The sequence below is a fragment of the Amphiprion ocellaris genome, chromosome 3 (assembly GCF_022539595.1).
Source record: "Amphiprion ocellaris isolate individual 3 ecotype Okinawa chromosome 3, ASM2253959v1, whole genome shotgun sequence".
NCBI classification, from domain to species: Eukaryota; Metazoa; Chordata; class Actinopteri; family Pomacentridae; genus Amphiprion; species Amphiprion ocellaris.
Window position 1 is genome coordinate 37,304,479 of NC_072768.1, and position 24,647 is coordinate 37,329,125.

General features: G+C 37.0%; 1 protein-coding gene across 1 annotated transcript in view; it reads right to left on the bottom strand.

Annotated features, from left to right (window-relative positions):
- Positions 1–24,647, bottom strand: part of zfpm1 (zinc finger protein, FOG family member 1) — a 157,186-nt gene that overhangs the window by 59,491 nt on the left and 73,048 nt on the right. Inside the window, exon 3 of the mRNA XM_055009111.1 lies at positions 11,594–11,749. Coding sequence (XP_054865086.1) covers positions 11,594–11,749 — 156 coding nt within the window. The remainder of the gene's footprint in view (positions 1–11,593; positions 11,750–24,647) is intronic.

A 24,647-nucleotide genomic window follows, 5' to 3' on the forward strand; every position in this document is an offset into this window, starting at 1 on the left:
ACACAGCTGTTGTAAACGTTTCAATCAGCAGCAGACTGACTGCTACCACTCTGTTAGCTTCGTTAGCCCTCAGAGCCGACTGTCATCTCTCTCTCTCTGGTGCGATATCTCCCTCATCCTTCTATCTCGCCCACTTCCAGCCCCTCACCTCTAATTTCACTATCTGGATCGCACCTCTTAAAATCTCTCATTGATCCCTAAACCCTAACCCCTCTGTCACCCTTCATTAGTTATCTCTGCTCTCACGACTCAATATTCCACTCCTACCTTCCTCTCACCTGGGCTTTTATTTCCGCTCTTCTTCTCTTCTTTCATCCCTCCATCCTCGGCTCACCCCTGTTGACCCTGTAGATGACATCTTAGCCCCGACGCTGGGAGTTAACCGTCTACGCTGCTGGTTAACCAGATAACAGACAGCAGCGCAGACGTACCGGATTGCAGCATATTAACCCTCCTGTTGTCCTCATTTACATGCACCAAAAATATTGTTTCCTTGTCTGAAAAAAAATTCAAACATTCAGCAAAAAAATTCCCCAAATTTCTGAAAATTTGCAAAACCTTCAGGAAAAAAATTCCAGTAATTCCTGAAAAGTTTCCCTTAAATGTTTTTTAAAAATTCTTGTAAATATTTTCAAAAGATGAGTAAAAATTATCCAAAAAAAATCCCAAAAATACCTAAAGTGATATTTTTTCCCACATTTTCAAACTTTAAATTTGCAAAACCTTCACGAAGAAAATTCAGTAATTCCTTAAAAGTTTCCCTTAAAAGTTTTATTTTAAAAAAAAAACAAAAATCCCCCAAATTTGGCAAGAAAACTCGAGTAAAAATCTCCAAAAAAATCCTAAAAATACCTAAAGTGATTACATATATATCAGTAAAACTTCTAATATTTTCTTTAAGAACATTCACATAAAAATCTAGCAAAATCCAGCGAAATTCACTGGATTTTGCTTGATTTTTTGTGTGAATGTTCTTACGAAACATTTTTAACATTTCTTTTTTGTTCAAAGATTTCCCAGAAATGCTGAAAATGTGGACATCAGAAGTTTCACTGTGAAAATATTTGTTTTTTTCCATATAATTTTGACCTGCAGGATGACATCAGGGTTAAGGGCAGGGAAGCAACAAACGGCGCTCCGTTCTCCATTCTGTTTTAGTTGTGAAAAATGCTCGCCAGGTCGTGATTAAAACCCCAGAAATATGAAAGGAGGCCCATTGTTGTTTGTTCCTGGATGTGTTTGAATAGCTGGAAAAACTGGAAGCTTCTCCACAAACATCTGATCAAAAAACACAAAACGCTGAAGTGATGATGCTGCACCTTAAAGTCGCCGTTTGTCGCTATGCAAATGTGACAACGGCTCAAATAAATGAGACTCTCAGAGGCGATAATATGCATATAGGGCGCCTCCACGCTCCGTTATAATTAACTACAGTATGATAACCCTCCACACACACACACACACACACACACACACACACACACACACACACTGCTGGTAAATAATAATAACCATTATTACGCCTGCCATTATAATGCTTTATTGGAGGTCATTTAAATAACTCTGCAGGGAGGATAAGGAGGAGCTGGGCCAGCAGGAAAACACTCCACTGGAGGAGGATCTGAACGTTTACTGCAGAGGATTTAACCGGAAAATCATCAAATCTGCAGAGGAATTTATACTAAACCACCTCTGACATTTTTATAGCAATAAATCTGGACATTTATACAGGTATTTGTGAAATTTTGGCTTCATTTATCAATTATTTTCCGAGATAACTTTAAAAAAAAAAAAAAAAACAACTTTAACCCAACGCTTTTCTAGTATCACCTACTACATAATATTATTTTAACTTTCTTTCATTTTAATGTCATTTACATTTATTGTTTTTACTTTTCATGTTGAAGCAACATATTCTGCATTTAAAGTCTCATAAAATCAAAGAATTATTTCAAATTTTTGGGTGTATTTTTTCTTGAAAATGGACTAAATATCGATGACAACATGAGGACTTTTGTTCTCATTTTATAAATTGTGGTTCTGATAAATGATGTGATTTTTGTAATTTTTCCAAGATAACCTAGTGTTTTTCTACCATCACCTTCTATATGATGGTATTTTATTTGTCATTGACATTTATTACTTTCAATTTTTGCATTTTACTTATTTTTCATTTTCAATATGCATGTTTTGCAATAAAAGAGCCATAAAATAAAGTATTATTGTCAATTTATGAGTGTTTTTCCTTGAAAATGGACTAAACCTTTCAAGAACTGTGGAAAGTTGAAAAAAATGATTATTTTTTTATTTTATTTTACAGATTCTGGCTCCGAAAAATTATGTAATTTTTGCAGCTTTTCAAGACAACTTAACGTTTTTGTAGTATCACCTGCTGTAAAATGTCATCTCAATCTTCTTCATTTAAATGTTATTTACATTTATTGTGTCTACTTTTGCATTTTATTTATTTTTAATGTTGAAGCTGCATATTTTGCATTCCTTGAAAATGGACTAAATATTTTAAGAACCGTGGAAAGCTGAAAAAATAAGGATTTTTTTCAGTTTTTACAGTTTCTGTCCAAGCTAAATGATGTATTTTCTGAATTTATTTTTCCAAGACAACCTAGCGTGTTTGTAGTATGACCTACCATATAATGCAGTTTTTACCTTATGATATTACAGATCCTGAATTATTGACATGATGAGAAATAACAGTGAAAACTTCAGGTTTTTATCTTTAATATTTTCTGTGATATTGTTGTTCAAACAGACTCAAATTTCAACGAGAAAAAACAGCTGAAAGTAAGTCGGCGCATAAATTTTAAAAAGAATTTCATCACATAAAGTATTTAATATATGAAGCTAAATTCACAGATATGATTATAAATATTCATACTTTATGATTAATTTTTTTTTGAAGTTTGAAGTAAATCTGAGACAGTCTAGCAGAAGAAACCTGATGATTTGAGATGGAAGAACCCGTCAAATTAATGATAAATATGTTTTTTTTAGAAACTGAAATTCTAACATCCATAAATGTGTCTGCATCTTATCTTAGTCCTTTTTTTTTTGCTAATTTTAGTTAATTTCTACACTCGTCTGTGAAGCATTTTGAACTACACCGGGCACAGAAACTATTTTTGTTAAACACAGCAACTTAAATGAAACTTTGGAGCTGAAATATCTGCTAAATTAACCCGTTCCTGTTATTAAAACCCATTTTTTAAAGGTTTCCGAGCATGAAGACTCCTCCTGGTGCTGCTGGGACTGAACCAGAAGCAGGATTTGTTGTGTAGCAGGTTTAATAACGCCACTGACTCGCTGTAATGAGGCTGATATTTACTCTCTGATTTACAGCGTTGATTAGTTAAAGATGACGGTCGAGTCCAGACGTCCAGACTCTAAACACTGACTCAGTGTAAATATGTGGAGAACATTCAGTATAGAACATACAGAACAACAAACACTCACCTTTACTTCCACCTCCTGTTTACTGATCATTATTTATGAATATTTTCTTCTATTTTAGGCACCAGGAGGACGTTTTGGGTTAAAATACACCACGTCGCTATGGTTACAAGGGTTCACAAATGTTAGATTTTTCCAACGTGTTACCAACAGAGGAAAAAACTGGAGGCTGTGCATTATTCAGCTTATTTATTAGTTTCCGTCCTCGTCTGCTCTCTGTTCTATGGAAACACTTCCTGCAGTTCAGCCGAAAACACTCTCAAGTTACAAATGGCTTCCTGGTTGTGAAAAAACGAATTATTTTTTGGTGATTTTTAAATGGCAAATGTACGATAAAGTGATATGACGCAAAGAAATCGCAATTTTTAGCAAAATTTTGGCAAAATTTTTCACATGGAACCAAATGTCACACATGATGCATTCAAGGACTGTGGGAAAACTGACAATAAGAGGAATTTTTCAGTTTTTACAGATTCTGGTTCTGATAAATGGTGTAATTTTGGCAATTTCTTTATAAAATAATGTGCCTGTTTTTCTTGCATTACCTACTATATAATATTGTTTTTACCTTCTTTCATTTTTATGTCACTTACATTTAATGTTTTTACTTTTGTATTTTATTTATTTTTAACATTGAAGCTGCATGTTTCACACTGAAAGTGCCATAAAATAAAGCACTATTACCAAATTTGGGTGTTTTTCCTTGAAGAAAGACTAAACATTTCAAGGAACGCTGAAAATAAGACTTTTTTTTTCAGTTTTTACAGTTTCTAGCTCCGATAAATGTTTGTGATTTTTGCAGTTTTTCAAGATAACCTAGTGTTTTTGTAGTATTACCTCCTATATAATGTTACTTTAACCTTCTTTCATTTTATTTTATCTAGATTCATTGCTTTTTGCTTTTACTTTTGTATTTTATTCATTTTTAATGTTGAAGCTGCATATTTGGCATTAAAAGTGCCATAAAATAAAGTATTATTGACATTTTTGGGTGTTTTTTTCATGAAAATGGACTAAACCATTTAAAGAACTGTAGAAAGTTGAAAAAAAAAATTTTTTTCCATTTCTGCAGTTTCTGGCTCTGACAAATGATGTAATTTTGGTAATTTTTCTAAACACCATGCCTTCAAACCCCATGGCTGGTTAACCTACGCATTTTTCACAACTGGTATAAGATATTATTTTAACCTTCTTGCACTTTAATATTATTTACATTGATTGTTTTTGTATTTTATTTATTTCTACAATTGAAGCCGACTGTTTTGCATTGAAAGTCTTGCAAAAAATTAAGCATTACTGACATTTTTTGGGTGTTTTTCCTTGTAAATAGACTGAATGTTTTATTAACTATCAAAACAGTTGATGCTTAATTCTCTATCAGCTCATTAACTGATGATTTATTAAACTTTTTATCATATCATTGTTTCCTTGTCTGAAAAAAATCCAAACATTCAGCAAAAAAATTCCCCAAATTTGGCAAGAAAATTCTTGCAAATATTTTTTAAAAATAAGTAAAAATCTTCCAAAAAAATCCTAAAAATATTGAAAGTGATTTTATATATATTAGTAAAACTTCTAACATTTTCTTTAAGAACATTCACAAAAAAACAACCAAAATCCAGTGAAATTCAGTGGATTTTGGTTGATTTTTTTGTGAATGTTCTTAAGAAACATTTTTAACATTTCTTTTTTTCCACCAAAAATGTTCAAAAACTTCCCAAAAATGTTGAAAATGTGGACATCAGAAGTTTTACTGTGAAAATATTTTTTTCCCCCCACATTTTCAATTTTTAAAACGGGTCAATTTGACCCACAGGACGACATGAGGGTTAAAATCCCAATCCGTCGGTGTGCAGATCTGAACTCCAGTCACGCTCCTGCAAATCTAAACGTTGCTCTACTGATTTACACCCTTACATTGGTGGCCGTTTCGGTTATTTCCTACGTTAGAAACACATTTCTGGCCACCGACAATGGATTCCTGCTCGGTTTCGGCAGCAGAGAGAGTGGAGGGATCGCCGGCGAATGACAAGGGATTACTGTGACACCCATTTGCATATCAAGAATTTTAAGCAGCGAGGGAGAAAATATGGAACCCTCCAGCCTGCAAGGTCATTCAGAAGATTTTTCTTCTCTTCATAATTTATTTTGCATATCATGCAGTATGGACACAGTGCAGATTAAAAAGGCGGCTTTGGCGTATCATGCCATCCCCGATAGGAAGCAGCTCCCACCTAGACTTCCCCTCCTCGTCAAACCGACACACCGTTGTTTTAAAATGGAAAGAAAGCGAAAATTGCTGAAGCCTCTAATCCATCCGTAGTTATCATCGCTTTAATTTTAATGTTTTTTTTCATATCAATGGAAGCCACAAAGCTTTGATAGTCACTGTTGGGGGGGAGGCAAAAAAAAGCCAAAAACAAACCAAAAGAATCTGCCGGACTATCATCTATGACTAAGGAACTTATTCAGACTGACATGTAAACAACTCATTACACAGTGTGTCAAACGTGCGAGAGGAAAACGTCGTGTCCAGTAATGAATTGTATTATCTCCAAGCAGGAAGAAAAAGCCAGGCAGAGGATGAATTAAAACGCTCTGTTGTTGTTTTCCCCCGTTTCATGTGAATATCAGCCTGTAATGACGGCAACAAAGCCTGATTTGAATAAAATATTTGAATAAATTAAGAGATTCCTATCGGAAGGTTAGAACACAAACTGTGCCCAGAAAGGGAAATTAAAATTTTCATATCTAGGAATTACTGTATTTCAGACAATTCGTATTTTTTTAGCCTCTGAAATGTAATTAGCAGATTAATATTTAATGAATTTAGACACCAGGCTGGGAGAAGTTTGGAACTAACAGATGTGTGCAGATATTATGTGGTCTGGAACTTCAACATGGCGGTTTATGAGGCGGGTTTTTCACCTTTAGGCGTGATGGAGACGGGATCTGAAGAACATAGTGTGACTGAAGTGAAGGAAATAGTAAGAAATGAACCAGGAGAGGTGAAAAATAGACGACAGAAATGAGAATGGACTGCAGGGGAGCAAACTAAAGACTCAAATGTGATAAAAAACTGAACTGCAACCAAGAAAAATCTGTAGCTGATCATTGCATTATGAGTTTCTGGTTGTTTTTCTCTTCTTGTCACATTTTTCTTCACTGTGGGTTCATTTTTCACTGCAACATGAAGTCCTGCACCTCCATGAATACACAAAAACCATGAAATATCACTGAAAAAAACTGGATTCAGCAACAACACCACAGCTGCTAAACAAACTGGTGGGAAAATGGAGGCTCCGGATATCTAGATATTTAATTATTTACATTTTTACAACCTCTATAAACTTATTTTCATCATCTGTAGAAAGATGTTTCTCCATGCTGAATGTATCTCCAACAACCTGCTCCTCTGTTCACTGTTTCTGAGCCATGCTGCATTTATTTATTCATCCAGTAGCTTTGATTTTCCTCTCAGTCTCTCTGTGGAAACACTGCCTGCAGTTCAACCTGAAAACTGAATTTTTGACTGTTGGTCGAATCAGTCACAGCTTCTCAATTGTTATTGTTTTTTTTTTTTGTTTTTTTTTAATGGATACGGTTACTGCAGATGGTTTATTTCTGGTGAATTTTTAAATGAGACGTAGAATTTTACAAAAAGTTTTGCACAACAGTCATGTGTTGGCATTTGTCCACTGTATTTCATTAAATCAAAAGTCAACGCAGCATCTACCAGGAGATTTTAAAACACTCCTTGCTTCCATCTACTTACAAGCTTTCTGAAGAGTCTGATTTTCTTTTCTACCAGGACTTTGCACATGGACACAGAGCTGAAACTACAAACCAAATGGTGCTGACTATAGTATTACTGTGCTTGATTGGCCGTTCAACTCATCTGACCTCATACAGGACACTGTGAAGATGCAGATACACCCAAAACAAATACATGGACGAGATCAAGCAACACGGCCTTTAAAAACACCCCAGTCTAATCACTTCCAGGTGCAGTAATTCAGAGTAAAGGTAAAGGAGCTTGATCAGTCGCCAAAATAATCGATAGAATACACAATTATTAAAATAATCCACAGCGAAGCCCTAAAATGAACACACTTTTCAGAAGTTGGACTTTTATGTATTGCAAATCCTGCATTTTTAATGGATTTCAGGAAATATTTTAATACTTTGAGATACCTATATCGGATTTTTATGAGCAATAAGCAAAAATCATCAAATTAAAACAAAAAAAGGCTTGAGATGTTTTACTTTATGCCTACTGAGTCTAGAATATATGAATGTTTATGATTGTGGACGAGCTGAAGGGTGCTATCAAGCAACACGGGCTTTAATAACACCTCTGGCTAATCACTTCCATGCCTGGTGCAGTGATTCAGAGTAAAGTAAAAGTATTGAATATATAAATAAAGTAGAGCTGAAACAATTCCTCGAGTAATTTGATTACTAAAATGCCTTGAGGCTTTGTTTCATCCACTATATACTATATTATACATGCATGATGACCGGCTGGACGGTTACTGCTGTTACTGGTTTGATGCTGTAAAGCCCAGCATGGAATGGAAAATGGAGATGGAGACATCCGATTACTCAATTAATAGCCAGAATAATCAATAGAAAACTCAATTGTTAAATATGATCAACAGATGAAGCCTTAAAATTAACATACTTTTCAGAACTTGCACATTTCTGTATTGTAAATCCTGTTTTTATGATGGATTTTAGTATATATTCTAATAATCTAAGATACCTATTTCACATTTTAACGAGCTATAAGCAAAAATCATCAAATTAAAACAAAAAAGCTTGAAATGTTTCATTTTATGCCTACTGAGTATAGAATATATGAAAGTTTATCACTTTAGATGAGCTGAACCTCGTTATCAAGCAACATGGACTTTAATAACAAAAATATCTTTTCGAGTTACGATGGCTTCTAATTGAATTGTATTGACGCTTGCCAACACGAAAAATCAATTAACCACCAGAATAATCGATAGAATAGTTGATTATTAAAATAACTGATAGCTGCGGCCCTAAAATAAACATACTTTTCAGAAGTTGGACATGTTTGTTTGGCAAATTCGTTTTTTTTGTCTGGATTTTAGGCCATATTCTAATAATTTGAGGTACCTATTTCCAATTTTATTAGCTATAAGCAAAAATTATCAAATTAAAACAAGAAACAAAGGCTTTAAATGTCTCACTTTATGCCTACTCAGACTAGAATATATGAAAGTTTATGATTTAGGAGTAAATTACGAAAAACAAATGTACTTTTTCACAATTTTTTGAGATGCACAAGTAAATATCCAGGCCTCAAAGCAAACCCCGTGCAGATTAAAAGCTCTAAAACTCCAAAAAGGCAACAGGAGTGAGAGGAATGCCAACACTCCCAGAGGAGATAAACTCCATGTTTATTTCCGCCGCCGTTCTTTCTGCTGGTAACGGGGAAACGGGAGCAACGTCGGCCGGTCGGTCGGCTCCGACTCCAGCCCTGCAGTGACACCGAGACGAAACAATGAGAGAGACGGAGGGGAGGGATGTTATGGAGGAGGTGGCTGTTAGCGGTGATGGAGAGACCAGAGGAGGAGAAGGTGGATGGATGGAGGGAGGGAGGGTGAGGAGGACGGGGGAGGAAAGGGGGAGCTCGACGATAAGAGAAAAATTCAGACCGGTCAAAGTTTCCTTTTTGCCAATCGTGCTCCTGATAAAGACAGCGCCTGCTCCGGAGCTGATAGAGGGGCTATCTCTCTCCCTTACTCTCTCACCCCTTCCTCCCCCATCCTCCTCCCCCATCACTCACCCGGCAGTTAGTTTGTGAGGAGGAGAGAGGAGGGGAAAGAAAGGGGACGGTATCAGTGCAGCATCATGGTGCTACCATCAACCAGCCACCACGCAGCAATTAATATCGCTCCAATTACTGTTAAAGGGACAAGGCTGGGACAGGACGATAATGAACACATCCTCTCTTTCCCCGGCGCACGAATTAAAACACACAAACACACACACACACACACACACACATAAAACGTGCGCAGCTTGAAAAGGAAAATAATGTGAGATAGTGCAGTAATCTTGCATTGTTTAACTCATTGAAGACAACAGACAGAGAGAAATAAATAAACCAAACAAACCTCGATAAGAGAGGAAATAAATAATAAAATTATGGCGATTTACTTGTTATCTTCTCTTAGCCGTGTGTGTGTGTGTGATGTGTGTGTGTGTGTGCGTGCGTGTGTGAGGGTGGTGGTTGTTTTTTTTGTATTTTTTTTATTTTGTTAGGACTTGAATACATTTCCTCTCCCGGCCTGTCAGGCTCACATCTGCAGGACAACAAGACGGACGCAGAAAGAAACATCTGAACGTAAAAATCAGCCGGAAATCACCCACTTAAGAACATATGATGAGCTACAGCACACCTTTAACAGCTAAAGCTAACATCAGGTCCACTGAGAAGGTCTCATCATGTATAAAAGCATCCTGGAACAGAAACTCTGGAGCTTCTAGTTCCACCTGGGAAGTTTTAGCAGCGCACCAGTTGCTGTCTGTTAGCTGTACCGTGCTAGGCTAACAGTGTTAGCCTTTAAAGCTGCAGTTATTCTTATGAATCTTGAACGACATCATGTTAACCCAAACTCTTTTTTTCAAATTTTATTCACAGTCTGACATTTTTTTTCTGCACTTAAAGATAAAATACATGGGATAAGAGCGAAAAAAAGACAAAAAAGTGGCTTTCTTGGTGCTTTTATTTTGAAATTCTGTATCTTTTACCGTCTCTGGAATCTTTTTTCTGCCATCATGTTAACTCTTTAGTTCATTTAAAAGAAATTTTACATTTTTGGTCTTTGTTTTTGCTCTTATAACATGTATTTCATCTTAATGTGCAGGAAAAAAGGCAGCATTTTGGTGCTTTTATATTGAAATTCTGTATATTTTACCGTCTCTGGCCTTTTTGTTTGTCTCTTTGGAATAACTGACTTTCTGGGGTGAAACTGTCTTCAAAGCACATTGTAAATCTGTTTTTAAAACGGTGTTATAGAAATAAAGTTGTTATTATTATCATTACTGCCACAGCCGTCTATTAGCCGCAGCATGCTAGGCTAACAATGTTAGCCTTTAAAGCTGCAGTTATTGTTATGAATCTTGCACAACTTGCTAGATCGCACTTATTAAAATTTTATTGCTCTTAATTTACCATTAATTCTGCAGTTTCAATGTTCTCTTCTTGCTTTTATTCTATATATTATTTCTTAGTGTTTAATGCCATTTTTGTGCTTTTATATTGAAATTCTCAGGCTCTGGCTGTATTTATGCATCTCTTTGGCCTTCAAACATTTTATTTTATATTTTCTTTTAAAGTGATGTAATGTTAACAGCTCAAACTCCTTTTTTCAGCATTTTAGGGCATTAAATGTAACAGTAAGTATCACAAATTTTAATTATGATTTTTTTGTAAATAAATGATGATATAATGTTATTTCTACATTCCTTTCTCTGCTGCAGTAGAACTGTACCAAACCGTGACTCCGTTTCACAGAAAACAGTCCACGTAGATAAAATCATTTGGTTTCACGTTGAGTAAATCTGACATCAGAACACTCTGACTGTTTTCAACACAACTTGTGGTCACGCACCTGTCTGAAGTTCAGCCACTGAGGACCGACATCCAGAGAAAGACTAAACTAACACATTTTCTGATTTAAATATTGCTGTTAATCTTTACAACATCAGCACGCATGGTGGGTTATTACGAAAAAAAGAGGTGGGGAGGCACCAGAGCTACCAGTAAATAAAGGATGTGAACACAGAGACAGCAGCAGCAGTGATGTTTCCACCGCAGATTATACAATTCAGCAACAAATAGTGATGAAAGGTCAAATAAATGTTGCGTAACCACAGACTGAGACATGGGAAAACGTCTCCATGAAGAAGGTTTGGTGGATTTCCTGCTCGTTCCCTCGACTAATTGAATTTGAAATTGACTGAAAAAGCTTAGAAAGTGCATCTGAGGTAACTTTCACACTAGAAATGTTAGTTTTGTGCAAATAACTGCTGTTATTTTGGGTGTAAATATGCATTTTTGGATGGTTTGAGTGCGATTACTGACCTGGTCCTCTCCACTGTAACACCTCCCCATCTTCCTCTCCTTCCTCTTCCTCCTCTCCACCGCTGTGAGTCGCAGGTTGCTCCTCCCCTTCGCCATCTTCGTCCTCTGGACCTCCTCCTTCTCCTCCTCCTCCTCCAGAATCCTGCGTCCTCGGCTCTGCAAACAATAAAACACAAAATCGCATTTAAAACAAACATACTGTCGTCACTGACTGAAACCTGCTGCGTGTGGAACCTGTTTCCTTACGCTTAATTAACCCTCGTGTCCTCCTGCGGGTCAAAATTTACCCGTTTTAAAGTTTGAAAATGTGGGGAAAGAAAGTATATTTCCACAGTGAAACTTCTGATGTCCAAATTTTAAACATTTTTGGGAAATCTTTGAACATTTTTTGGTGGGAAAAAAAAGAAACATTAAAAATGTTTCTTTAAGAACATTCACAAAAAAATTCAACCAATATCCAGCGAATTTCTCTGGATTTTGGTAGATTGTTTTGTCTTACTGATATATATGGAATCACTTTAGATATTAGGATTTTTTTGGAAAATTTTTACTCATTTTTTGAAAATATTTACAAGAATTTTCTTGCTAAATTTGGGGGATTTTTTTTTTTTTTTTTTTAAATAAAATTTTTAAGGAAAACTTTTAAGGAATTATTGGAATTTTCTTCTGAAGGTTTTGCAATTTTTCAAAAATTTGGAGAATTTTTTTGCTGAATTTTTAGATTTTTTTCAGACAAGGAAACAATATTTTTTGGTGCCTGTAAATGAGGACAACAGAAGGGTTAAAAATAAATCTAATTTACAGATTTAAATTCATATTACTTAGATTAATAATAATATTGCAGCAACTTAGTATTGTGTGTAATTTAAACTCAAATTTCTGCGTTAGTTGACTGAAGTCCAGATAATTCAATAAAATTGGCTCATTTACTTTTTTGTTCACCTTAAAGTTTCGTATTTCAAATCCCTTTCGTTATCTTAACATATCTGGACAATTTCAGAAACTTAAAACTGGTCTAAAAATCATTTTAAGTTTTTATTGTAGTGCTAACATTAGCTAGCTAGCGGTAAGAATATGTGGATTTGTTTGGATGTTCTTTGATTTAAAACTGTAATTTTGGAATTCGGAATATTCCTGTAAGTGCACAGACAAGTTTGGGTTAACTAATGACCTTGTTAGTTGTCAGAAATTAGCTTCTTTAGAAACAGTTTTATGAAAATATATTGTTTAGATGCTAAATATGAGTAAAGATTTACTCAAAAATCCTCCTAAAATTTGTCCGGCTGTAATAGAAAACTTTTCTGTTTCGTTTTTTAATATTTTTTATAATAAAAGGTCAACAGAGAAAAGCTCTTTAACTGATAACAAAAACCTTTGCAGTTAAACACGAGTAATGTGGTGCCTTATCTTCAACAACAGGCTTATTTTAATTGTTTTTACAAAGAACAGATTATTTTTTCATTTAATTTTATATTCATGATTTCATTGTGGTTGTTTTCAAAGCTTAGGAATAAATAGTGAACCCAAACTTTAGTGGCTTTTTGTGAATTGAGAATATAAATGAAATTGTTTGTGTTAATGTGCATTTATTGTTGTTTGTTGGTTTATTTATCATCATTTATATCAATTGCAGGCCCCTGAATCAAATTAGAATCTCAGTTTTTTGTAGATTTTGTGATATCGGCAAATACTTGGTCAATTAAAGATTTCATATGTTATCGTCATGAAACCAGTGACTTACAGATTCAGCAGGTGGTTGTTTCTTGTAGTAAAGTGGAATTAAATGCAGTAACACACAGAAAGCAGTAAATAAGGACAAATAGCAGGATTTTACCTCAGTATTTACTAGGGCTGGGACTTTACCGCGTTAATTTCGATTAATTAATTACAGCGAAAATAACGCGTTAAAAATAATAACGCAATTAGTTGCACCCTCCTTAGTTTCCTCATTTCTGGAACACCGGTAACTCTGATGAACACTCCAGCCCAGTAGGTGGCGGTAATGAACCTAAAGTCTATTTGTAGCCATGAAGAAGAAGCACAGGAAGCACTGAGTGAAGTCAGGCACTGGTGAACAGTGAAGGAAGACCAGATTGAGCTTGTTGGACAGAAAGTTTTCCTTTTAAAAATCTTCCTGATGGCAGCTTGGATAAAAGCCTGGTTGTGTGCAAATTGTACAACAAATAGTTTTCTGATCACTGCAGCACTTCAAGCCGACGGTATCACCTCAATGTAAAACATGTTGCTGTTAGCACCAGAGCTAACGTTAGCTACGAGTCATGCTAACGGTGTAGCCATCCCATAATAGACCACTTTTCTAGACAGTGCTTGAGTTTACAGAAAGTCTTAAAATGTTGAATAAAATCGCTATAATTGCACTTAGATTTGCAGTAATCTGTGAATGTAGCAGACAGATGAAAAATGCAGATAAATAGAAATGAAACATTTTTGTGGTTTAAGTTTTTACTCTGTTGAGGCTCTGCCTCCTTGGAGGAGGAAGAACCTAAACAACAAAAATATCTCTTTTAATAACTTCATTATAAACTTTTTGTTTATTAAAAAATTACATAAATAAAAATTGATATTCCTATAAAAAGAACCATCAAAATTACGCCATTTATCAAACCCAGAAAAGATGAAAACAGAATGAATCTGTGGATTTTCAACTTTCTGAAGCTCCTTGAACTACTTATGCTGATTTTATGTGCCATACAGTGAAAAAAACAACTAAATTCAGGCTTTAAGTCATCAAAATCACTTTTTTCTATATGTCCCATTTTCCTTTTTTTAAATAAATTTTAAATTATAAACACGTATATGTCTATTCATTGATTCAACTGTAAACCACAATTTTATTTGAATTGAAAAACTTCACTTATTGTGTCAAATATTGCTATTTGACAGAACTGCAATTATTGCGATTAATTAATTACAAAGCCTGTAATTAATTTGATTAAATTTTTTTTATTGCGTCCCACCACTAGTATTTACTTGTGCATCTCAAAAAATTGTGAAAAAGTGAATTTGTTTTTCATAGTGTACTCCAAAATCACAACCTTTCACATATTTTAGACTCATTAGGTGTAAAGTGAAACATTTCAAGTCTGTTTTTTTGTCTTAATTTCATGATTTCTGCTTATAGCTCATAATAATCCGAAGTCTGGTATCTCGAAGTATTAGAATATTTCCTGGAATCAATTGTGTAAATATGAATAAATGTGTGCCTACTTGTTGTTTTTCTGTTAAATCCAAGTCTTTACATACTCCATAAAGTACGACAAACATTCATTTTTAAGTATAAATGTGAATAAATGTGTCTGGTTGTTATTTTTCTGTCTGCAGATCCACAAACCAAACGTCTTCACCTTGTTCCTTGATCTTTCTACTCCAGATTTCCATCATCTGAACGTCTTTTTTTTCGTCCTCCTCTATCCGAAACCGTCGCCTTCAGCGTTCTCTAATCAGCGCTGATATTCCTGCCATTGATCAGGCTGATTACCGAGGCTGATCAAAGCCGCTGTGCACGTGGACGGACCTGCGTGAGTTTCAATCTGAATGCGTCCAGGAGATCCGTGAACCCTGAACTTTGGCTGAGCGGCTGCTATCGGCCGTCTGATCGCGCTGCTCGTCCCTCCCTATTAGCGCTCGTGATTAGCGAGATTAGATTAATAGTTCCATCAGAGCGACTATCTGACCCCAACATCTCTCGCTCTTACATCATCAGCAGGACAAGGGTGACTCAAAAACTGCCTGCATGGAACCAGATTAGTAACTTCTCACTTTTGGAATCAATTTTACTGCACAAGAACACATCACAGGTCTAGAAAACTGAACATTTCAGCTGATACAGCAGTGAAATATTCTAAATACTCCCCCAGTTATGAGCTCTAACGTCACCACCTCCACATTTAAACTCTTATCTTGGTCATTCTAAGGTTTATGCAGACATGTAGCTCCTTCCAAAACAGTCTTTTCCACCATTTTACGTGAGAATAATAACAGTTTTTTTTTATACCGTAGCTTCTATGTTGATGAAAATGACTCTTTTATATTGTGGAACTGTTCTGTTTTTACATTTACCTCACCCTAAAATGCTGGCAGTAGAGATGTCTCTTCATCATTGCATACAGGTGATTGTCTGCAATCTAGTAATATCAGAACCATGATGGTGGGAAACTGTATGATTTAGAAACTTGTGGTTAGTACCCAACAGAAATAAACTGTTTTGTTCACATGCAGTGATTTCACTGCAGTCGACTGGTTTGCCAGTTTACTCTTTAAACTATTCAACTGAGGTTAATTTGGACAAAACGTGTATCTAAAGGTTAATCAGTTAATTACATGATTGCTTACCAGTGCTGTTAGTGTTGCAAAACAGATTTTATAATTAAAACGTTCCACCATCTACAAGTAAAACACAACCCAATGCTGGTTTTTGGATGTTACAGATTTTAGTACAACTATGATTAAAGTCCAGTTTCCGACTGATAAACATCCCAAATTCAGTCACTAAACAGCCAATTGATAGACTAAACTAGAAGAAGCATCTGATTTAGTCCAATTCACTGAGTTTAATTTCAACTTTCTATAAAAGACACTGACTGTGTTGACATTCAGGCTCCAGTGTAAACAACAAATGAGCTAAAAACAGATCTGAATGCCAGAATATGTGAAGGTTTTGGAAACAGAGTGGTCTAATCCATTTTCTGTAGTTTTCTAGGAAAATGGGTTCAAAGTTTTGTGTTTTCAAGAATGGTCTAACATTGGAAGTGCCACTCTAATGCTATATCTGGGTTGTGAGTTAGACCACTCTGCTTCTAACCCTCTCACTGAAGTTGCATTGATAGCTACTTTCTATGATTTTAGCTGTGTAGTTTAGCTTCTGTCTATGATTTTAAGTGTGTAGTTAATGTCTTTTTATAACTTTAGCTGTGTACTTAGATTCCTTTATGACTTTAACTGTAATTAGCGTCTTTTTATGGCCATAGCTGTGTATTTAGCGGTTTTTGTATTAATTTAGGTATGTGGTTAGCTTCTTCCTGGAACTTTAGCTGTGTAGTTAGCGTCATCTATGACTTAGCCACATTGTTAGCATCTTTAATGACTTAAGCTGTGTAGTTAGTTGTTTTTCTATGATTAGAAGGATTTGGAAGTAGAGTGGTCTAACCCACTTTCTGTAATTTTTTAGAAGAATGGGTTCAAAGTTGTTTTTTTCGAGAATGGTCTAACATTCCACTGTAACGCTATATTTGAGCTGTGGGTTAGACCACTTCACCACTAAAATCTAGACCATAAAATATTTCAGAAATGATATAAAACTCAGATTTTTTTTGTGGGTTAGACCACTCTGCTTTTAACCCCCTCATATATCTGAAAACACGATGTTGCTTTTTCTAACATTGTGCAGCTCTAGTTTGGTTCTTGTAACTGCTAAACATCATCATAAAGCTCAAAAATCAAACTAAATGAAGTGGTCTATTAGATTTTTTGGGAAAATTCCTTGGATTATTCTGTAAAAACAGTCGATTTGTCCTTAGCAACTGAGGAAACTGAGTGTATTTGGGTTTTTGATGGGTAGTGAGACAAAAGACATCACTTTAGGCAGCGGTGCCATTTTTAACTGTTTTTTTAATCCTTTTTTTTTTTTACAAAATTGAAAAGATATTGTCAGAATAATTGATTGAAAAATAGTCTATAGTGTAGTCACTAGTTCACTAGTGCCTGTTTACATTTTTTAAAAAACAGCAGAGTTTTAAAGGTTAAAAGTCACTTCCAAACCAACAGGTTACTGGTTGAAATCATCCACCAAATGGCAAAATTTACATTCGCAGACGTACGTTTCTGCTGCTGTTTGAGCTTTCTGATCAGTCAGTCTACAAAAAATTAACAGGTTTGTATAAAAGTGCAAAATATTGGATGGTTTTAGCTTCTCAGATTTGTGGATTTTATGTTTTTTATGTCATTAGAGACTGAATCTGTTTGTGTTTTGGACTGTTGGGGAGAAAAGTCAAGACTCTTCAAATATTCTTACTTGTTTTTTCATCTCTAACTTCTCAGATTTGAAGCTTTTTTATGTCACAAGAGACTGAATCTGTTTGGATTTTTGACTCTCGAAACAAAAGATGTCACTTGGGGATGTGCTGCCATTTTTCACTGTTTAAATAACACTTCACCAAACCAACATGTTCATAGTTGAAATCTTTCACCAAATGTCAGATGTTTCTTGTGCCATTAGAGCTCCACCCATCGGTCAGTCAATGGAAAATGAACCAGCAGATATTTTCAATCATCTTTTAGCTTCTAGCTTCGCAGATTTTATGCTTATTTATATCATACATGACTAAATCTGTTTGGGTTTGGAGTTTTTATGAGACAAGATGTACACAAGTACACATACTATTTGAGCTTTTTGATCATCATTTTTAACAAAAGTACTAAATATCTGATGCTTCTAGCTTTTCAGATTTGTGGATTTTATGTTTGTTTTTAGTCAGAGACTGAATCTGTTTGGGTTTGGACTGCTGGTGAGAAAAAACAAGACTCTTGAAATATTTTTATTTGTCTTTTAGCCTCTAGCCTCTTAGATTTGTGCATTTTATGCTTTTTTACAATTGGGTTTGGACTTTTTGTGAGAAAAAAATGGGAGTGGTGCCATTTCTCACTGTTTTCAATCATTTTATGGACAAAATTGAGAAACAGTCGGCAGATTAATCGACAATGAAAACCTAAAAGAATCCCAGGCGTGATTAAAGAACTCCTCTATCGCTGTAAGGCTGCGTATCTAAAAGCCGTTCATCCACTTTCTCCCTTCCATATCTGCTGTCCTTTGTCCGAACCCTCGTCCTTCTAACTTCCTCCTCGTCTCTCCCCTTCCCCAAATCCCGCCTTCAGCCTCCACCCCGATAACACCTCTGCTGGCTGCACAAAGGCCGTGTTTACCCTTGCATTCCCGCTCCGATAAACAGCGATAGCGCCCGATCAATACGGGCCATAAAACACCCGGCGACCATGTGACGCCTCCGCAGTCCGCCATCATTATTGGTATTATCATTATTATTAGAACCCAGCGTCAACCGGATCGTGAAGTAAGACCAACATCCAGTTTCACGTCACGTCCACCTTTTTCTACCGACATACTGTAGACACACACGCCAACACACACACACACACACACACACACACACACACACACGCACACACACACACACACCTCTCCCCCAACACCTAAACAGTGCCATTATTTTCAGCTATAAATCACATTGAATGGCACATTGATTTTATCCTGCAGGGGCTGCAGCAGGGAGGGGAGCTGGAGACACAGTTATTGCGTTTAATATTATCAATATTATCTCCCATATCATCTCAGACAGGGAGGCAGGTATCAGGAGGAGTCGACAGACACTTTTCTGCCAAAACCCCCCCTCCACCTCTTTTCTCTCCTCCCGCCTTCCCTCCCTCCCTCCCCCGCCTCCCCCATAGCGAGACAGTCTCCATCAATCTGATAAGCTGAACTTCCCCTGTCACACCTGCAGGGCAAAGTCACCCAACAATCTCTCGCCTCCCAACTTCTGCAGCCCTCCGAGCCGTTCTCAGGCGCTCCCGGTTTCATTTTAAAATGCCGCCGCCTGGTGTGCAACGCATCTTTTATTGTAATTTAACGTATGCGTTGGTCAGAGATGGAGCTGAGCAGAGAAAAGCAGCAGCAGAATCCGTCCAGATACCTCAGAGCTCAATGGACGACCCGCAAAGACAGTCGGAGAAGGAAAGAGCGGCAAAATCACATATAAAATGAGAGGAAAGTGCAAATTATTCAAGCATGTTGGGGGAAAATTTGTGCCACATGAGCAGGCGTTTGTACAAACACCTAAACCGAGCTTGAACAATGCTAAGAATGTTCTTCTATTAGTCATATAGACGTAGAATACTAGCAAAAACTCTTCATAAAAACAATTCAACACTTAAAATTCGATTCCTATACAACTAAACTGCGTTCTCAGTTATGCTTTGATGGTTCGGCGGATTACGCTCATTTGTGATGCATGAAAAATATGTTTCAGATCAACATATTTTTGACATTTTTGCTCCTTACGAGCCCATCAACCATATATTAGAGCGGAATTCATCACCCTGGTGACCCGGAAAATGGAGGAGATGCTTGAAATATGTAGCGAAATTGTCATAATTTAACCCAATCTGTGATATTTTCCGATATCTAGCCAAGTGAGACCCTGACTGAGGATGCAGTTTGGTCGTACAGGAACAACATTTCATAGAGACTGAGTTGCTAGATTTGGTGTTTGTTGAGGTTTTGAGATCTCAGAGTAATAGTAGAGTTGATTTTCCATGTAATCGAATGAAAAATATATATACATATTTGGGAAAACTGGACCCTCTTTCTCATCGTTTCTTTAAAACAGATTTTTACTAGTTACACTTGAACAATTTACTGTTATTTTACACCTTTGCTAGCCAAACAATGAATGAAAATTCAACTCATGGTGGTCACACATGGATGGAAACCCTAATCTAGTGGGTCAAATGTCTTGTTGCTGACTTAAACCTTCACCTTCCACTCCAGCTTCCTAACTGGAAGCTTTTCGTACGACTCTTTCAGAATGGAAATGCAGTTTAGCTGTATAGGAACGTAATGTTTGGTGGATACTCTGGTAAGGAGAATCTTCAAAAATGTTGTAAAAAGGTTGTATTTTCACCCAGGAAGTGAAATTTTCCTAAACCTAACCGAGTAATTTTGGTGCCTGAAGGGAACCAGTGAGTGGAAACTGAAAGTAAATGAAACCCAACGGTTCCACGAATACCAGTCTCATTTTATCACATTTCGTCTTGGTCGCAATGTTTCAAGCATTACCAAAAAAAAAACAGTTTATTTGTATAGGATCATAAATTTTGAAGGACAGCGGTGTCAAAATACAGAACATGTCTGTCCACATTTCCTTAACTGACACCAATATCTTGATAGCAGCTGTTTATCTTGATAGCAGTTCGACATGTTGGCGTCTCGATAAGCAACCTGATGATCATCTTATTAGGTTGGACCTTGTGACATATGTGTCATAATCTGTTTACAAAGCAACTGACACCATAAAACATGTTTTAAAACCCTAATAAATACATTTATTCACTGGTGAACAAAGAAAATATAAACAGTCCATTCACAATTACTCAGAGTCGACTCCACACAAACTGATTCCACGTCAAGGAAGTCGTTGGTGTGTCGACGATAATCAATGATTAATTAATAACTGAAATGAATGATGCGGACATTTTCCCATGTGATAATGCAATTTTAAACCGCTAACATATAAGATTATAGATTACATTTGCTAGTCGCTAATAGGAATGCTGTTTCAGTAAACTACAGCTCATCTTCAACACCTGAACTCTGTCTGGAAACCATTAACTGACACAGAAGTCTTTGTCATGGTGGCCCATAGCAAATTAAACCCTCACAAACTGCAGCCGGAAACCATCAACCACCACTAAAGTTGTTGTCATGGTGCCTGTTGCTAGCTAAAACCCAACAAGCTGTAGCCAGAGACCATCAACCACCACATAAGTCTTTGTCATGGTGCCCATTGCTAGCAAACCCCCACATCAAGCAAACAAACTGCAGTTTTACGTCTCAATAAATACCATAAAGCTCCATCTGATGGCACAACCCAGTACTACAGCTAATTAATTTAATCCATTTTTTCTGGCCAGCCTTTTTAATGGTAAATCATCTAATAACCTAATAATTAAATTATTAATGGCAATGAATCGATTGATGGTCATTAATTGGCATGGCCTGCTAGAAATGCAGTCATTGAAGCATAAAGATGTAGGAACATGCTTCACTAATATGCACATTTTAATATTTGGGATTAGTCATTGCAGATCTTCCTCATATCAATAAGGCCTACTAAAAAAAAAAAAAAAAAAAAAAAAAACCCCACCCTGAGCCAAAAATTACGTCTATAATCTGTCCAAACTACAATCTAAGAACAAATATATTTACAACAGCAAAAAAAATACACAGAAAAGGCTGAAAATGTTCTGCTAATCTTGAATTAGCACTGTACAGCCTGTGACTGCTCATCGCGATCAAACCTGGAGGAGATTAGCGCCTCTGTCATTTGTCCGTTTATGCATCACACACACTTCTTTCACTATCCGTTCTAATCAGATTCTGATGAAAAGAAGAAAAAAAACCAACTTTACAAAATTCTCTGATTGGCCCAAATGAGGGCACGACAATTAGAGGTCAAAAGGAGGTAACGTGTCGACTTATCGGGCCAGAAGTGGATTTTTATCGGGCTTCCTGTGATGCATAAAAATGATTGTTATGAAAAGAGGAACTTTTTTTTCAGGTCGCTGTTACTGCAACTGTACAGCAATTCTGAGAAAAGAGAGATGGTGGGGGAAAAAAGAAAAAGAAGAAGAAACACCACAACAGAGAAAGAAAGAGAGAACAGATGCTCGAGTCTTCCTCAATAAAGTGGTTGGTATTAATACGCTGTGGCCCAGCAGCAGCAGGGTGTTATGGAGAGAACAGAGGTCCTCTTACTGGTAGAATGTGTTTTTCTTGCTAAAGTTATCAGGGCGGTTATCGCTGCTGTATGTGTGTGTGTGTGTCTTCCAGATGGTGGATAAGAGGCCCTGCCTTTATTAGCCAGCGCTGGCCTGATAAAGACCTGGTATTGATCCCAGGTTGAAAGAGCAGGTTCGTCAAACATGGCTGATTTACAGAGAACTGATAATGGCAGCGCCGGGCAACCGAGGAACCCCAGAGAAGAGAGGGAAAAAAATAAAAAAAAGAGAAAGAGGGGAGTAAATCAACAGTGTGATGGCGAAGGAGGGAGAGTGTGTGTGTGTGTGTGTGTGTGTGCGTGTGTGTGTGTGTGTGTGTGTGTGTGTGTGTGTGTGTGTGTGTGTTGGTGTGTGTGTTTGCGTGGGGTTAAAACACACAAACAGAAAAACACAAGGACGCCGAGTCAGTTTGCTATCGACAGACAAACTCGCTCACATGTGCAGCATGGCTGACTTCTCTCATCTTCTTCTTATACAATCTAATACACACAACCCTCACCTCAACACACACACACACACACACACACACACACACACACACACACACACACACACACACACAGGCTAATCTCTAATCTCGTCTCGATTAGCACCTGACAGAATTTCCATGGGTTTATCAAACCAAGCCAACCAACAGACGCTTATCACTTCCAGCCCCAAAATTTCACAAGAGCAGGAATTTTTGAGATTAAAAAACACAGCTGGTGAAATCTTGAATAAGTCAAAAGAATATGACTGAAAACTCCACTATCACACGGAGGCGAAGGGATAAGAGGTGCAGGAGGAGGAGGAGGGAGGGCAGGACTCGCTGAAGCCCACAGAGTTTTTTTTATTCTTGTTTTTTGTTGTTGTTTTGTTTGTCTTTATGCTTTTTAGTCGCAGCGGAGATAAAAGAGGGAAATAAAAGCGCAGCCTCGTTTTCATCGACTCTCTGTGACGTTAACTGTGTCCTGTTGATTAAACAAAGTCCTGATGAGGAGATAAACCTGGACATAACCACTAATAACTGCCAGTAAACAGTCGACATCTGGATTATTTTAGCTGAAGAGCAGCTTACTGTTGATTCGTTAATGACACTGTGGTCACTGTGACACAACAGAGCAGGAACACAGATGTTCGGAAGATATTTAGTCAAAATATGAGTTAGTTCAGACACACAGAGGGAATACTTCACTGGTGCTGCAGTAGAAGGTAACTGGACTAATTTTTGGGTTCTTGAAGACGTTTCATCTTCATTCTAGAGGCTTCAATGCTCCTAAGTGACTGGAAGGGAGTACCAGCACGTATTTATTACCACCACATGACTCAAATCTCCTCAACAACTCAAGACCCGCCTGAATAAGTCTCAACAACCCAAGAGTCACATAAATCGAGGTTTGCCAACGACCTGAGACTCCCACAAATCAACCAAGGCTCTGCTTTGCTGAAAACCCAAGACTCGCATTAATCAAGTCTCATCAACAACCAGACTAGCATGAATCAAGGCCTGTCAGCAACCGAAGACTCGTACGAAACAAGGCCATCAATGACCTGAGACTCGCATGAATTGAGGTTTGTTAACAACCATAAAATCGCATGAATCAAGGCTTGTCAACAACTTGAGACTAGCATGAATTGAGGCTCCCTTGTGACCTGAGACTCGTATGAGCCAAGGCACACTAACAACCTGAAACTGGCATTAATTAAGGCTCGCCAGTGACCTAAAAATTTGCATAACATAAGGCTTGTTACTTGAGACTCGCATGAATCAAGGCCGGTGAACAACCCAAAACTCGTTTGAATCAAAGTTTGTTAATGACCCAAGACTCGCACAAACAACGCCTATCACCAAATCTAGATTTGTATGCACCAAGGCCTGTTAACAACCTGAGACCCGCATGAATCAAGTCTCGTCAACAACCAGACTTGCATGAATCAAGATCTGTCAGCAACTGAAGACTTGTATGAAACAAGGCCAGTCAATGACCTGAGACTCACATGAACTGAGGTTTGTTAACAACCATAAACTCACATGAATCAAGGCTTGCCAACGGCTTGAGACTGGCATGAATCGAGGCTCCGTTATGGCCCAAGACTCGTATAAGAGAAGGCTCACCAACAATCTAAAACTGGCATTATTTAAGGCTCGTCAGTGACCTGAAACTCACATAAAATATGTCTCATTAACAACTCGGGACTCACACAAATCGAGGCCTCTTTGCAACCAAAGCCTCGTTTGAATCGAAGCCTGATAACCCGAGACTCTCACAAATAAAGGCCTATTTACTCAAGACTTGTACGAATTGAGGCCTGTTAACAACCAGAGACTTGCATGAATCGAGGGTCTCCAGCGATCCAAGGCTTGTATGGATTTCAAGTCTGTCAGAGACCCAAGATTCACCTGAGTCCAGGCTCGTCCATGACCCCAGACTCGCATGATTCAAGTCTTGAATACAATCCAAGCAGGGCTCCAGAAAAACTTTTATTC